At 40.2% G+C, this 15,612-nt stretch overlaps 1 protein-coding gene across 2 annotated transcripts in view; it reads right to left on the reverse strand.

The window, feature by feature from the left end:
• Positions 1-4,463: 4,463 nt before the first annotated feature.
• The window catches only part of LOC136871691 (breast cancer anti-estrogen resistance protein 3 homolog), an 877,056-nt gene continuing 865,907 nt past the window's right edge, over positions 4,464-15,612 (reverse strand). For both annotated transcript variants that reach the window (XM_067145201.2, XM_067145202.2), the window contains exons 9-11: positions 13,848-14,016; positions 10,775-10,967; positions 4,464-5,105 (exon numbers count right to left, since the gene is read on the reverse strand). In XM_067145201.2, coding sequence (XP_067001302.1) covers positions 4,729-5,105; positions 10,775-10,967; positions 13,848-14,016 — 739 coding nt within the window. In that variant the 3' untranslated portion in view covers positions 4,464-4,728. The remainder of the gene's footprint in view (positions 5,106-10,774; positions 10,968-13,847; positions 14,017-15,612) is intronic.

Genomic DNA, 15,612 nt, shown 5'->3' on the forward strand with positions numbered 1-15,612 from the left:
TGAATGATGTCCCCATCTAGCGGCGAGGATAGGAATTGTGCCGGCTGCCGAGGTCTGTCACACTCCTCTGGGCCAATGATTAATGAATGACAGATGCAATGCTGGAATGAAAGATGACAGGCAAAACCGGAGTACCCGGAGAAAAACCTGTCCCGCCTCCGCTTTGTCCAGCACAAATCTCCCATTTAATAACCGGGATTTGAACCACGGAAAGGGGTTCCGATAAATCGTAAGAAAAATGAATGTATTCACAAAACAATGGTAAGGGTCATGAAATGTGAAAAAAATGAAAGATTTTTGGACTTCGTAAATATAATACTAATCGAATTATTATTATTATTATTATTATTATTATTATTATTATTATTATTATTATTATTATTATTGTCTGGCTCCATGCCCAATGATTAGCATTCCGGCTTTTGATTCAAGGGGCTCCGAGTTTGATTCCCGGCCGGGTCGGGGATTTTAACTACCATTAGTTAATTCCTATGACTGAAGGCTGGCTGTTTGTGACGTCTTCAGCATTAGACGTCATCTTAGAGAGGGTCCTATCCACACAAACGCGCAGGTCACCTAGAAGAAGTCAACTCGAAAGACCTGAACCAGGCCTCGCCGTAGGCTACACGCCCAAGGAAAATCACGTCCATTCAAGATTCAAGCAGATACTTTATTTATATTTAGAATTAAATAGAATCATACCAAAACCATTCCTTAAAAAGCTCTTCCATATAACGCAGAATGGTTTGACAACATTTGGTAAATCGGTGATTTCATATTGTTTAAAAACAAACAAACAAAAAAGGCTTCCCCTGAGAACTTCAACTTTTTTAATTAACCTGTTATTCCCTGGCATGAGTGAATTGCCAGTACAAACATGTGGGGACAATGGCAGGAGGATACTCGAAACGAGGAAATAAAGGCTAAGTTTGTACTCGATGGAAGAAGCTGTTTGTATAACCAGGCCTCGATGGTTGGTTCATGTGAGACGAATGGAGGAGGGTAGGTTTCCTAAAAGAATAATGGACTCGGTCATTGAGGGTAAGGAAAGCAGATTGTGACCAAAACAGCGATAGCTAGACTCATATTTTAATGATATAGGTGTAGAATTAAACAAGTCCTCGGTGCTAGTTCCAAGTAAAGGATTGTGGAAGCGCTAAGTTCACTTATGAGGCTAACAGACTGAAAACTGAAAGGCATAGCAGTTCATAATGAACATCCATGCATATACCTGATAAAGGTGAGCTGATGTAACACCGAAAAGTAATACGATAATTTCTTTAAAAAGCTGAGAAGTACTGGAATAATATCTAGTTAAGTTCTAGAGACTATGTTGTTGGTAAAGCAGCACATAGCATGTGTAGGGTTAGTAACCAGAAAATATAAATAAAGTATGTCGCGTCCGACCGTTCTCCAATTCTTAATGCATGAGACTGTTTCCCTTGGATGTTTTCCTCACTTTTAGTCCGCATTAAATTGTACAAAACGCACCTTTTTTTTGCTATGGTACAAAAATTAATATATATATAGCTACTGCTACTATGTACAGAAGTGGTGTGGATCTAACAACTTCACCTCGGTGATATGCTAAGTGCCTAGGGCCTATCAGAGAAATCAAATGCAATACTAGAACTTTCATACATTCCCCTAAATGACAGAAGGATTGATCCAGTCTGATCTCATCAATACATTTGTACTATTCTTATTCATCTGACATCCCATTTGATGGTATTTTCCATAGGATCAAGGTTCAGTAATAATAATAATAATAATAATAATAATAATAATAATAATAATAATAATAATAATAATACAGGAATTAGGATATATAAATAAATGCTGTCGATATTTCTTTAAATAGCTTACAAATATGTACTTTTATGTAAATATAATGTTATTGTTTTATGCACCATTGTAGAATAATATACATTTAATAGTATATATACACAATTAACGACGATACGTCTTAAAAGTTGTGTATTAGATTCGCTATTGTATACAATCCTCATTAGGCCTATATTACTGTTAGTCCACTATAGGCCTACTTGCAGGATAGTTGTTCACATCTGATTCAGCTCGCTCCTCCGAAGGATTTGGTGTTAATTTACTGTACAGGCGTAGAAAACATCAAATTTGTCCAAACATCTACAAGAGAGATACACATTTTGTTTACACACTGAAAAATATATATGCATTATACATATTGTAAATATGGTGGGGTATTTTTGTTTTCTTTCCTGCTATACTTATAGAAGATGGTTTCTTTTCTGTAAGACATGGGGTATCAGGTAAAAACTTTGTATTACATTTCTTTTGCTGCCTAATCATTGTTGATGTTACTCCTCTGGACACAAAATTTGATGTGGCCATAAATGAAAATTTCATTCTCATGATGCAGTCTAGGTAAATGTGGGAGATATTTATAATAAATCACTCACTTGGGTTTCCATATTATGTGTTGTGAAACAAAGCAGTCGTAACATTGCATATGCCGATCAATTTTTTTGTCCATAAGTGAACATAACGTAAGACATGGCAGTGTAACGTTATCTGAACCGGTGATCTCATCGGACGTATTATAGCCGTAGTATTTTTCAGGCAGCATCAAATCCGAAAGATTTATTGTAGAATAACAAAGGTGTATTATTGTTCGCTGCCGCGATAACTGAAGTGAATACTTGAATAAGGAACTAAGACTTCCGTAAGTTTCGAACTGATTTATAGTGATGAATCAAGATGTGGAGAAATTTTAGAGGTGACTAGGACCAAAAAAGTTAAGGGTACTGACATACTGTGTAGCTTTTCCTGATGATTCAAAAATAGGACTTAAAAATCTCATATGAGCAAACTAAATTTATGACAAGTATCAAAACTGTTCCACACAAGGTTACCATTGATATGAATAAAATTGCAAGAGGGAAGGAATTTAAGTACTTAGGTGAATAGATCATTGAAAATGGCAATGAAAATAAATCAGTAGCTTCAAGAATTCAGAAAATTTAAATTACTTTTTAATACACAAGGAATGCTTATAACAAAAAATGCTTGTCCTGGAACAGTAAAATTCGTCATTATATAACAGTGAACAAACTGAAGCCATTTATGGTTGAGAAACGCTGAATTTACATCAAAAAATGTAAAAGAACAATTAGAGATTAAATAAAGGAAATTCATGAGAAAAATCGTAGGGCCAAGAATTAAAAATGGAATACATTACCCCAAATCCAATTCGGAAATATATTTTAAATTATTAGGTGTAAATGTCCCGATCACCAGGACGGGAAAAAGGCTCGAAAGACATGTAAGAAAACAATATGATCCTTGAACTGTTAGCGCCAGTCCACGAACGTATTGGCTGTAGTACGTACACAGGTGTATACTGTGTTGCCTACACTGAAAGCGCCAGTCCAAGAAGTTATTGACTGTTCAGTAATATAGCGACTGTTTCTTTTATTCCATTCCCACCATTCCACAGGATGTAATATCCAGATGAATGCACTGTACACTATAAATGCCAAATTACAATATACAGTAATATGCATCTCATTTTCCCCAATCCCCACCTCACCCGCCAAATATATTCAGGGTAGTTGAGAGTCAGGCTTCCGAGTTCGTGTAAATAAGGCCACATCTTGATACCTCTACTATAAAACCAGTTACATAATTGCAACCGAATACTTTGAAAGCACAACTGCAGAACACCATCTTAGAAATAGCACATCAATGACAAGGAGAAAATCTCAAACAAATTGAGTCAGTCTGAAAGAAAGGAACACCACACTGATGCACGTAATTTTTGATCAACGCAATATTGCATACATTTCGTATTCCTATCTATAACTCTTTGGCTTGATGTAGCTTTCCAAGAAATGAATCAGGAATCGGAACTTCATTGAAATAAGAAACCAGCCCTTCTCATTATCAACAGTTAAGCTTTGTTTTCTTAAGAGGTAGAGTCATTGTGCTAGTAATCTCAGGAACAAACTTCAAGTTTCAGCGCGCGCAAGTTACGGGATTCATCAGATGATGAACTTAAATTGAAGGCCATTTCAAATTAGATTTCACGCGAATTTTGGAGACGATTATTTTTAAAATAGAATGCGGATAATTCTGAGTTTACAATGGAAGGAATACTTTGCGCAAATCAGTTAGTCAGAAGCTTTTATCTTTAGAGAATGAACTATAACGGCATATACTAAGTGAGTGGTAGGGAAGACATTGAGTCTTCTACAGTTTATTGAATCTTTATTAACAATTCCTTCAGAGTCACATCTCCTTAAATTAAAATTGGATTCGATAAACATGTCCAACAGCGATTCTGCTGTTGATTTCATGTACTTTTGAGGAATGACGGAAACCAATATTAGGCATCAGGATTGGACAAAATGAGTGGAAAACGGATGGAGCAGTGAACATGGTGGCTCTAGATCGGAATCTTCAAGGGGATCGAAGGTCAAGACGGCCACAAGTAAAGAACTTAGTCATTAGTAAAGACAGATGGAGGTCTAACGTGGGAGCCGTATTTTCCCTAAGGAGTAAAATAAATTAAGTCAAGGCAATATTTGGTTTACATTCATGTGAAGCCTCTGACTTCCGATTCGGGCGAACTATTCATTTCATTGCACACTCAGCGAGGTTACTGTACCACTACAAGTAATACAAGCGAATCGCGTTGTAATAAAATGTTTTTTGTTTTTATAGTCATATTAAGGAACGGTACACTTTTATTCAGACACCAGTGGGACCTGATGTTACAGGCGAATGAACTGGTGACGGCGGTTCGCACTTGTCTGACATGACGCTAAGCACCTGGTCGAACTTAACGTGGCGGTCTTCGGCAGCTACGCTGGCGCCACGGCTACCCCAGAGGAACTTGAGATGGAACTCTGTACGGAAGACGTCAAGAAGAAGATCATCCACCTTAGCGTCACCAAGCACAATCTCTGCGTTACGTCGGAACATGGGCAAGGACTCGCCGAACTCTCGGGCCGATTCCAGATGAGCGAACAAGGTTCCGAGTCCGAAGTCAGCCGTCGAAGCCTCCCACACTCCAAGGCAAGTGGTCTTCATGTTACTACTACCAGCACCCGTTATTGGTCCAATGTCTGGAAGAAATAGAAAATTATGACAAATTTATTATATTTATGAACGAATAAATATACAAATGTTCTCTCCCAAGTATGATGATCTGCGTTTGGGGAGAAGGTATTAACATATAGCAATATTTACTGACACAAGGAGTTAACTTTTTATAATTTAAAATACTAGACATTCCAAACAACATAGAGTAATATATATATATATACGCTGCTCATAAAAGAAATGTGATCACCTTTTATACGTGCATACTTCCATGATACGCATACGCACTGAAGTGAAAACAGACACGCAATAAAAACAAACTTTCCTAGCAACAATTAAGAACTGAATTAAAAGCATTCTTTGGACACTCAATAAACTATGTCATTGCACAACGTGTCATAAACAAAGGGATCCCTGGTCATGCACCAAAACCCCCTGTGGGTGGGGGCGGTAGAATAACACCCACGGTATCCCCTGCCTGTCGTAAAAGGCGACTAAAAGGGGCCCCAGGGGCTCTGAACTTTGGAGCGTGGTTTGGCGACCACGGGGCCCTTAGCTGAGTCCTGGCATTGCTTCCACTTACTTGTGCCAAGCTCCTCACTTTCATCTATCCTATGCGACCTCCCTTGGTCAACTCTTGTTCTTTTCCGACCCCGACGCTATTAGGTTTGCGAGGGCTAGGGAGTCTTTCATTTTCACGCCCTTCGTGGCCCTTGTCTTCCTTTGGCCGATATCTTCATTTTTCGAAGTGTCGGACCCCTTCCATATTTTCCCTCTGATTAGTGTTATATAGAGGATGGTTGCCTAGTTGTACTTCCTCTTAAAACAATAATCACCACCACCACCACCACCATCATGCACCAAAATGCTATGTCTTAATATGAAGTATTGACACCTCTCACACGGATAACAAGATAATAACTTCTTCTCATACTTCCGACAAGGCGCCATGCGTTCAGTTGAGGCAGACGACCCCACTTTTCCAAAAGGGAGTTATTAAGGGCTTGTACTATTTAGGGTGGTGGAATTCTCCCTCGGATGGGTCGCCCAAGTTGGTCCTAGACTTGTTCGATCGGATTTAAATCGGAACTTCTGGATGGCCACTCAATTCGTTGCACGTGGTGCTCTTGCAGCAATCTCATGTATGAAGCTTGCGTTTCCTCAAAGTTGCCTCACGTTGAGGGATCACATGAGACACTAAGGTCTCGTCAATGTACCGTTCATCAGTTAAGGATCCCTTGTGAACGATCAGGAAACTATACAATATTCACTTTCATAAACAAAGGAGAAATGTACAGCTATCGGATGAAATTGCTCCCCACGTCTTATCCAGACTCGCAGACGACCATCTAAACGATATAACACGAAGCGAGATTCACCCAAGAATACTACAAGACTCCAATGTCTTAGCTGCCAGTGCAGATAATCTGTAGCAAAGTATAATCTCGTGCCACGTCCATCTGGTGCAGGTTGCAGGTTCTTGAACGGGTCGTCGGGATCTGAAATTGGTCTCTCGAAGCCTCTTTCTGACTCTTACTCCAGCACCCTGCTGTAGGTTCAATTGTACAGCTCGTATTGTAACTTGGAGGTTTCAGAGAGCTTGCAGACGCACAGAACGGTCCTGCCCTGGTGTGTTGTTTTCCTTGGGTGACCTCCCAACACTTTCAGTGTCCTGGTAACGTTTTCACAGATATCAATAATAGTATTCTGACAAACACCTAGCATTCTAGCAACGTACTTCAGCAAGCAGCCTTCTTGAAGCAGAGGAAGTGCATACGTATCTCCATACGACAAATGTTTCCCTCGCTGCCTACCTCTCGGTCCACACCCTCAGCCGTGACTTGTAAACACTACAGTCCACACAGACCAACCTTCACACACACTTTGAATTGAAGCACGCGGTCAGTGGATGAATTTTAGATTTTCCAATTGTCATTACATTTCGTACCATTAGAGGCCGATTACCAAACTGTTAAGCCCCTTTAAACAACAATCATCATAATCATAATCATCAACATCAATTGAAGCACTCGTATCTCTCAACTGACAATGACATCTCCCAAGCACGAGGATGACCGTGGGGCGCTCAGTTATGTGAAAAGAATATGTTATTTTCGTAATAATCAATCCTCACCCCATTATGCATTCGTAAAATGTAGTTAGGAACATCTGAAGACGTGTACAAAAGTTCTTCTTTTCTTTTTTGAACAGTGTATATAGTTATTGTTATTTGGATCACGAATCCATAGACTGATATGATGCAGAATCAAAGCCTTTTCATTTCTGTGTAAGTACGGCATCGTACATCTACTTTAATCTCCTTGTCACATTCATGTTTGCTCCACCTCTACCGCTCTTACCCACTACACCTCCTCAAAAAATTACTGAACAAGTCCTGAGTGTCTCAAGTTGTGTCCAATCAATCTCGTTGTTCTTCCAGTCAAATTCTGCCATATCATTCCCCTCTTATCAACTAGAACCGTTACTGACTTCTCTTCATTTGTGATTTCACCTTCAGTAACAACGCATTTCCAAAAAAAGTATGCGTTTTTCTTTCTCCACTTGCTATTATCCATGTTTTACATCTATACAATGCCGCATTCTGAATAATTTGAACAATTCTACCAGCCATCACACTCATTTTCATTGCCCTTCCGTTCCTTCAACTTCATAAAAACATATTTTTTAATATTTATGCTTGAAATGAGCAACTTCTCTTTTTAAGAATTCTTTGCTTGTGCTAGTCTGCATTTTATCTCCTCCTTACTTTAGTCATCGTCAGTTATTCTACCACTCAAATAACAGTATTCATCTACTTCTTTTAAGACTCCACTTCTTAATAAAACATTTCCTTCATTACCCGGTTCTTTCGACTACATCCTATCTTTTCCGAATTTATGTCTGTCTGTCTGTCCACGAACCTGCTACGCAGGCGTAGCAGGGGGAGAGGTGATACTCCCACGTGGCGCGTCCCAGGTGGCGGATAGGGGGGTCCTAACCGGCTTGCCGGCGGACTTGAGGGAAATAAAATACCTCTCGCGGACCAAACACACTACCCCTGCGGGTGGGGGACGCACATGTAGAATACACCCGCGGTATCCCCTGCCTGTCGTAAGAGGCGACTAAAAGGGGCGACCAAGGGCTGACTGAATTAGAACCATGAAACTAATTTTGAATCGTACCATCACGCGGGGAACACCATAGGTTGCCTGTACTTGCGAGTAGTACCACTAAATTCGGTACGAAATAGGTTTGTGATTAGTAGCAGTAAAAGCCTGGCCTGGTGGATTCCAGTACCCGTGCGTCGTACCCATGTGTGCAACACCGCGGGTCTGGGCGTAGCCTGTGGGTTGTACCACTATATGAGCAGCACCGTGGGTCTGCGTTGCCTGTGATTAGTACCCACTATGTGAGGAACACCACGGGAATACCGGCGCCCGTGTTTAGTACACCTAGGTGGGGAACCGTCTCGGTTTGCGTTGACTCTGAGTTGGGGCATTGTGTGAGACACACCATAGGTCTGCGTTACTTGTACGTATTGCAATACTTGTGAGTAGTACCATCTTTTGTGGAACACCGTGAGTCTTCGCTACTTCTGATTAATACCCCAACATGACACATACCATGGTTCTATTTTACTCGCGATATGTACCATTCTGTGGGGCCTTAGACGCGGATTTTGCACCCCCTTTAGACACCAAGCATCATTGTGCTTTATAAGTGGTTCCTTGGTCGGTAATAATGTTATTTTCGATCTGTATTGAGTCCGATCCACTGGTTTTTGTTTGTTTGTTTTGTGTTTTGTTGAGTTCCTGTCCATCCATTCATTCTTCATGCCATATTTTATTTTTATTTTGGTCAGTGGATGCCTTTGCAATTTTTGTTCTTTCATTTCGTACCATTAGGGGCCGATGACCTTCGATGTTAGGCCCCTTAAAACAACAAGCATCATCATCATCATCATCATCATCATCTTCATCTGTCTGTCTTTCTTTCTTTCTTTCTTTCTTTTCTTTTCTTTCTTTCTTTATTGTATCTTTGTAAAACTACGTCCATACCATCTGATCTTCTGTAGACTCTCATAAAAAGGTATCATGGGAATATATCAGAAATTCAACATCGTCTTCATGAACTGTGATTCCTTTCCCAAATTCTTCTTTGGTTTCCTTGCGTGTTAGTTCTATATAAACATTGAAAAATATAGGGAGAGCTCCAGTAACCCAGAGCAGCTTTGATGAAGAACGTACGTTCTCATGGTATTATATTCTACTCTTCTTTGACATGCCAATTACAATGACATAGAGTGCCAAAAGGTTGGTCCGTCGCTTCAAAAAAAGGTGACCTCGGCTGGTATCAAACCCGTGAATTATAGATTGGCACTCTATTTATGATCTGATTCTGAACAGAAAGCATGGTAACTGCTCCAGCCTGTCAAACGTGCTCTTCTCAATTTTAGCTTGCGTATTTCTCCCGAAGAAAAAGGGTAAATTTCTTTCTTTCTCTTTTTCTTACTCGGTTTTCCGTCCAGGGTTGGTTTTCCCTCGGACCCAGCAAGAGATACCACCTCTACCACCTCAAGGGCAGTGCCTTGGAGCTTGAGACTTTGGGTCGGGGGATACAAGTGCGAAAGAGGACCAGTACCTCGCCCAGGCGGCATCACCTTCTATACTGAGCAGGGACTTTGTGGGGGATGGGAAGATTAAAAGGGGTAAAGAAAGAATAGGGAATGAGGCGGCCGTAGCCTTAAATTAGATACCATCCCGGAATTTGCTTTGAGAAGAAGTGGAAAACCACGGAAAATCACTTCGAGGATGACTGAGGTGGAAATCGACCCCCACCCCTCTACTCAGTTGATCACCCGAGGCTGAGTGGCCGATCTAGAGCTCGCACCACTTTTCAAATTTCGTGGCAGAGCCGGAAATCGAACCCGGGACTCCGAGCGTGGCAACTAATCACGCTAACCACTACACCACAGAGACGGACATTGGTAAATTTATTGCAAATAAATATGAATGGATTGGGAGTTTAATGGTGAAATTGCTAATTTTATGACATGTTTTCAATGTTATTGTGAGAATGGAACCAATGAAGGCAACGTCTTTCTGTATTGAAACACCATTATTCTCCAGAGACGGGTCAAATGTTGTAGGCTGTTGACTAAGAAGAGTTATCCCTCTCGCATTATTCTCTTCAAAATAATGAGAACCTCGTACAGTTTTCATAACTCCAACTCCTCACATTCTTGGAAGAATAGAGAACTTCTGTTGACCAGGTCGTCCAGCGTAAATGTGTCACGTTTTAGAAGTAATTAGAGTAACTAATTAAGTCACATACATCACCCACTAGGTAATCATTCGATAAAATAATGCAAGGGGGGCATCACTTAATAAGAAACAGAGGTGATTCTTTGCCAGCCAAGACGGAAAGTAATGTTATCATACCAGGGGAACCATATAAACACTATTACACGACGGGCATGCAGACTTCCCGGATGAATACTTGTCCACCACACAATGTCCAGGTATACCGGTACAGAATTTACAGCACATGAAAATCGTGCATTGGCTATCGAAATTCGCTCTCGAATCATACAAATATATAGTAATCCGTGTCTTAAATAGTTTGCAATACATCTAAGGCTTGAATGCATACATTCTTAAAGACTGAAACTGCCCTCTGCCTAGAGACTTACCCATGATGTCATCCAGAGTGCGTTCCTGGAGAAGAATGAAAGGCAGAAGATGCGGGATGGTAGTATTCGGTGCCTGTGGATTCGTACACTCGTTCATACTCTTCAGTGTAGGGCGTAACTTAGCCTCGAAATTGAACGCGCTGTCCGTGAACTTCTGGCGCAGAACATGCCAAGTCGTGGCTAACCTTTGCACCTGAAACAATTACAAGGGGAAAGTTTAAGAATACATTTGAAACAACTATTCACGTTCTGAACGCTAAAAATGAGCAATCTTGGAATAAAAAGACAACCAATAAACGCTGAAATTTAATGTTTAATTAACACCCTCGTTAGAATATATATCACATTTTTTCAGTACAACAGTACAAATTTGATCATGTTTAAATTTTCGTCATCAAATTAAATTACTTTTAAAGAAAAGCTTTTGCTCTAACATTGTATCTTTATCTCTGGTTGTCCCTTTTTAATATTTTCACAATGTTAGTTCTATTTCCTGGTAGTTTTATCTCCGATTTTCTCCTGTGTTTGAACCCTAAGAACGTCGATGATGGAAACAAAATCTATAAATCAACGGTCCAACTTCAAGAAAAGAACTATAAAGATGATACAGAAATGGTCATAGTAAGAGTTGGCAGCCACTAAACGGGTTAATCCTAACTACCACCAGGAATTCTCGCGAGGGCTCAGTTAACTTTACGTGGGACTGTTTCCCGGAGCCGGAATTGTTCTATCTGAAGTTCCGTAATCTGTACGCATGTATAAGCTGCAATACGTATTTATGGTCAATTTATGAAGTGAATATATCATTTCAATTTTAATCTCGATTTATGAGAAATCTTTTAACAAACAAGCATATGACAGTTGAGTTAAAGAAGTCGTTGGTTTAAAAAGTAACTTTTTATTGGTCTGTGCTAGTACATGGAATAGAAACTGGACAACTGGAAATAATGCAATAGAACGTCGGCAAGCATCAGAAATGTAGATAAGAAGGAGGATGGCCAGAACAAGATGGACTTTTAAAAGTGGCCAAGAAAGAAACGGGAATTATCATAGAGGCAAAACGGAGAAAAATAAAAAAATATTAGGCTATATCGTACCTCATAATTATTGTTTGAAAGAAATAGTGCTGGTAGAGAAAAGGAGAGAAAGAAACAGAAAGTCATACTTTGAAGCAGGAGCGGCCGTACCTTATGTGCTGAAGTGCTGCAGCACATTATCTATTTGAAAAATAAACTACTTTAATAATGTTATCTACAATCAAATACAGTGCATTAAAAAGACGTCAAGGAAAAATGAAATGGCGTATGGCTTTTAGTGTCGGGAGTGTCCGAGGACATGTTCGGCTCGCCAGATGCAGGTCTTTTGATTTGACACCCGTATGTGACCTGCGCGTCGTGATGAGGATGAAAAATGATGAAGACGACACATACACCCAGCCCCCGTGCCAGCGAAATTAACCAATTAAGGTTAAAATTCCCGACCCTGCCGGAAATCGAACCCGGGACCCCTGTGACCAAAGGCCAGCACGCTAACCATGTAGCCATGGAGCCGTACGACGTCAAGGAATGAATAGGAAATCATTCAACTCCCCTCACAGCCAGGCAAATCGTGCTCTCCACGCCGGATGCTGTGCAGATCACATCCCAGCGAGAATTTCTAAGTTTTTTGACGGAAAGCAGAAACTCTGCCTTTTTGCGGATGCGTTCCCAATTTTTGCGATATTACTGTGGAAACAATAGCCAAGACATCACTTCACAGCGATTCGTTCGACTACAGAGAGGCAGCACTGGTCACACTAGCATTTCGACCAAAATGAGAACGTGGCAGGTGGCACCCTCTTGAGTCAGCGGTAGTATTTAAGAGGGGATCACTCAAAGTAAACGGGAAAACAAAATACTGTAGAGGAAGCCATCAGCTGTTCCTGTCAGGTCTTTTAATAATCCAAACTTGCCTATTCTATAGCCACATTTTTAAATCGATGAACTATACAAATTGTACTTTTTACGTTGTCAAAATAAGGACATGATATTGCGATTTCCTTTCATTACAATTCTCTAATTTATAAATTTCGCTATAACAACATAACATGTAATTTTGCATTACGACGTTGCAGGTTTTATTTCAATGATTTTGGTAACATTGAGAAGTTCTATTTTTGCGCGCTCACACCAAGTGAGTTCGTGAATGTTTTGTCATTGCAGGTGTTACTGTGTGTTTAATTAATTTTGAATGAGAGATGTGTATATGTGTTGGTGTTGTTTGCATATTTGTTCTGTAGGCAAAACTCAGTGGAGATCCTCTTGGAAACCGCAAATGTTTCTAAATATTTTTATTTTTTGGAGGGGGGGATGGGTTACAACACGCAACTGATTTTCTGCTCCAGCCGCCACTGCTTTGAAGGTATGAGAAGAAAAATAAGTTTTTAGAACGACAAGGAGATTAAGAGAGTATCTGAAAAGAGAAAAAAAAGGCGAGGCGAGTAGCTTAGACGATAGAGCACTGGCTTCTGAGCGCAGTAGGCTGGTTCAGTCTGGTGGCATTAAGGTATTTAAATTTACCGACACGTGCAGGAGCACCAGAGGGACAAATTTCCGGCATTTTCAGGTCTACGAAAACCGTATAAGTAGTTAATGGGATGTAGAAATATTATTATTATTATTATTATTATTATTATTATTATTATTATTATTATTATTATTATTATTATTAGAGATATAGTATGGCAGTAATAAGGTTTTTCTCCAGAACATATGCCAATGATATTTTTATCATCATATTCCTTATATAATGCATTATTCAGTGTATTTTTAACGTCGCATCTTTCTGTTATCCATCGTCAGTTTGGCAGCCATATGTCTCAATGTCACATCGTTTTTAACTCGAACTTCCAGTATGGTAACATGCGAATCAGTATGCGCTGTACTTTAGCTGACTTACTCTTTTTTACCAATACAATATCAGAACGCGTTGATACATTGTGACTAGCTGGAGTATCATCCCTCCAAGACTTGACTGTAAACACGAGAAGTGGGTAGATAATTATTCCCCAGAGAACACCAGTACAATAGCTTACCTGTGGTAAGCACAGCCCCATCATAACCCCACAGAAGCCGTAGAGGTTTCCTAAAGCAGTCTTGGTGTCGATGGCCACCTGGATCCACTTGTTGAGCATCTCGGCGCGCTCAGACTCTGTAGGGCAGGTCAGGATGGTAACGGCTACCAGGAGTTTAAGACATTCCGTTCTGTAAAATGACAGGGAGAGGAAATTAATTCCAGTTATCCAGCTCAAATATTCAATTCCAGTTATTATAACAAAGTTCTCCTATCTTTCAGAGACTAAATAAAACAACTACAACCCTATAACATACCTGTAGAATTTATAACTGTTACGTTCTTCAGTCTGGCGGAGCTAATTTTAAATAAATAAATTATAAACTATCTGAAGAAGAAAATATATGATAATAGAATTATACCTGAAAAAGAAACAACTTAATTAAAACAGAACGAAATGTTTCGTTCTTGGAAGGACATCATCAGATTCTATAAAATCATACTCATATATATTTAGAAATGTACAGGGACATTTTTTAAATCTATCCAGGGGTTTGTCACTCAGCCGGTCGCCCGCGCTACGAGCTCGTCTCCCGCCAAGCACATTGCCGTGATAAGCTTCTCGGCGCAACAAATTTCCGTCCTTTGCAGTCTGCTGAGAGCTTTATCAGCGTAAGGTTCAGTTTAGTCACGTGTTTAGTGCTCGGTTTGTTCTTCCAATGCCATATTTTTCAGTACGTTAGCGAGTGTATAGGCCTATACATAATACCTTCATAAAGTACAGGAAATCTTATGCGAAAAGAATGACTCAGTGCAGGGCGAGCGTTGGCCGCATTACAGCAAAGTACTTGGCGGGAGACAGGCTCGCAGCGCAGGCGTTCGGACGAGCGGCAATCCCCTGAATAGATTAAAAAATGTCGCTGTACAAACATTTATGTTTATTTGTATTTAAATCCTTAAAAAGTTGAATTTTGTTACTTGTCTTAATGAAATACTCACACAGGATTAAACAATTATTTCTAGTTGTTATATTTACTGTCCTACAGACTGGATAAGTTGGTTCTATTATTACATATCTGTCATAATCGTCTGTTATATGTATGAAAAATCTAAGCTTGTACTTTTTCAAAGTATGTATGTCTAACTCTTAGTCCCGTTTGACCGAGGATTAGGAGAGATGAAATCATGTATCATGATTTTACGACAGGATGCCCTTCCTGACGCCAGTTAAGTAGCTAACGAAGATGAAATGAACGATGGTGACTGAAATTGAATAAAGGGGGTCGAAGGGATCAGCTGCGGCCTATGAATAGGAGCGTTTGGTTTGCTACTTGTTTAACGACCGAGCTCGATAGCTGCAGTGGCTTAAGTGCGGCTAGTATCCAGTATTCGGGAGATAGTAGGTTCGAACCCCACACTGTCGGCAGCCCTGAAGATGGTTTTCCGTTGTTTCCCACTTTACACCAGGCAAATACTGGGGCTGTACCTTAATTGAAGCCACGGCCGCTTCCTTCCCACTCCTAACCCTTTCCTATCCAATGGTCGCCATAAGACCTATCTGTGTCGGTGCGACGTAAAGCCACTTGTAAAAAAAGTGTTTAACGTCGCACTAATACATCGTAGATTTTCTGCAACGGATGGATGGGAAAGGGCTAGGATTGGGAAGGCAGCGGCCGTGGCCTTAATTAAAATACAGCGCCAGCATTTGCCTGGGAAACTACGGAAAGCCATCTTCAGGGCTACCGACGGTGGAATTCGAATGCACTATATCTCGATTGCAAGCTCAC

The sequence above is a fragment of the Anabrus simplex genome, chromosome 4, assembly GCF_040414725.1.
Source record: "Anabrus simplex isolate iqAnaSimp1 chromosome 4, ASM4041472v1, whole genome shotgun sequence".
Lineage (NCBI taxonomy): Eukaryota > Metazoa > Arthropoda > Insecta > Orthoptera > Tettigoniidae > Anabrus > Anabrus simplex.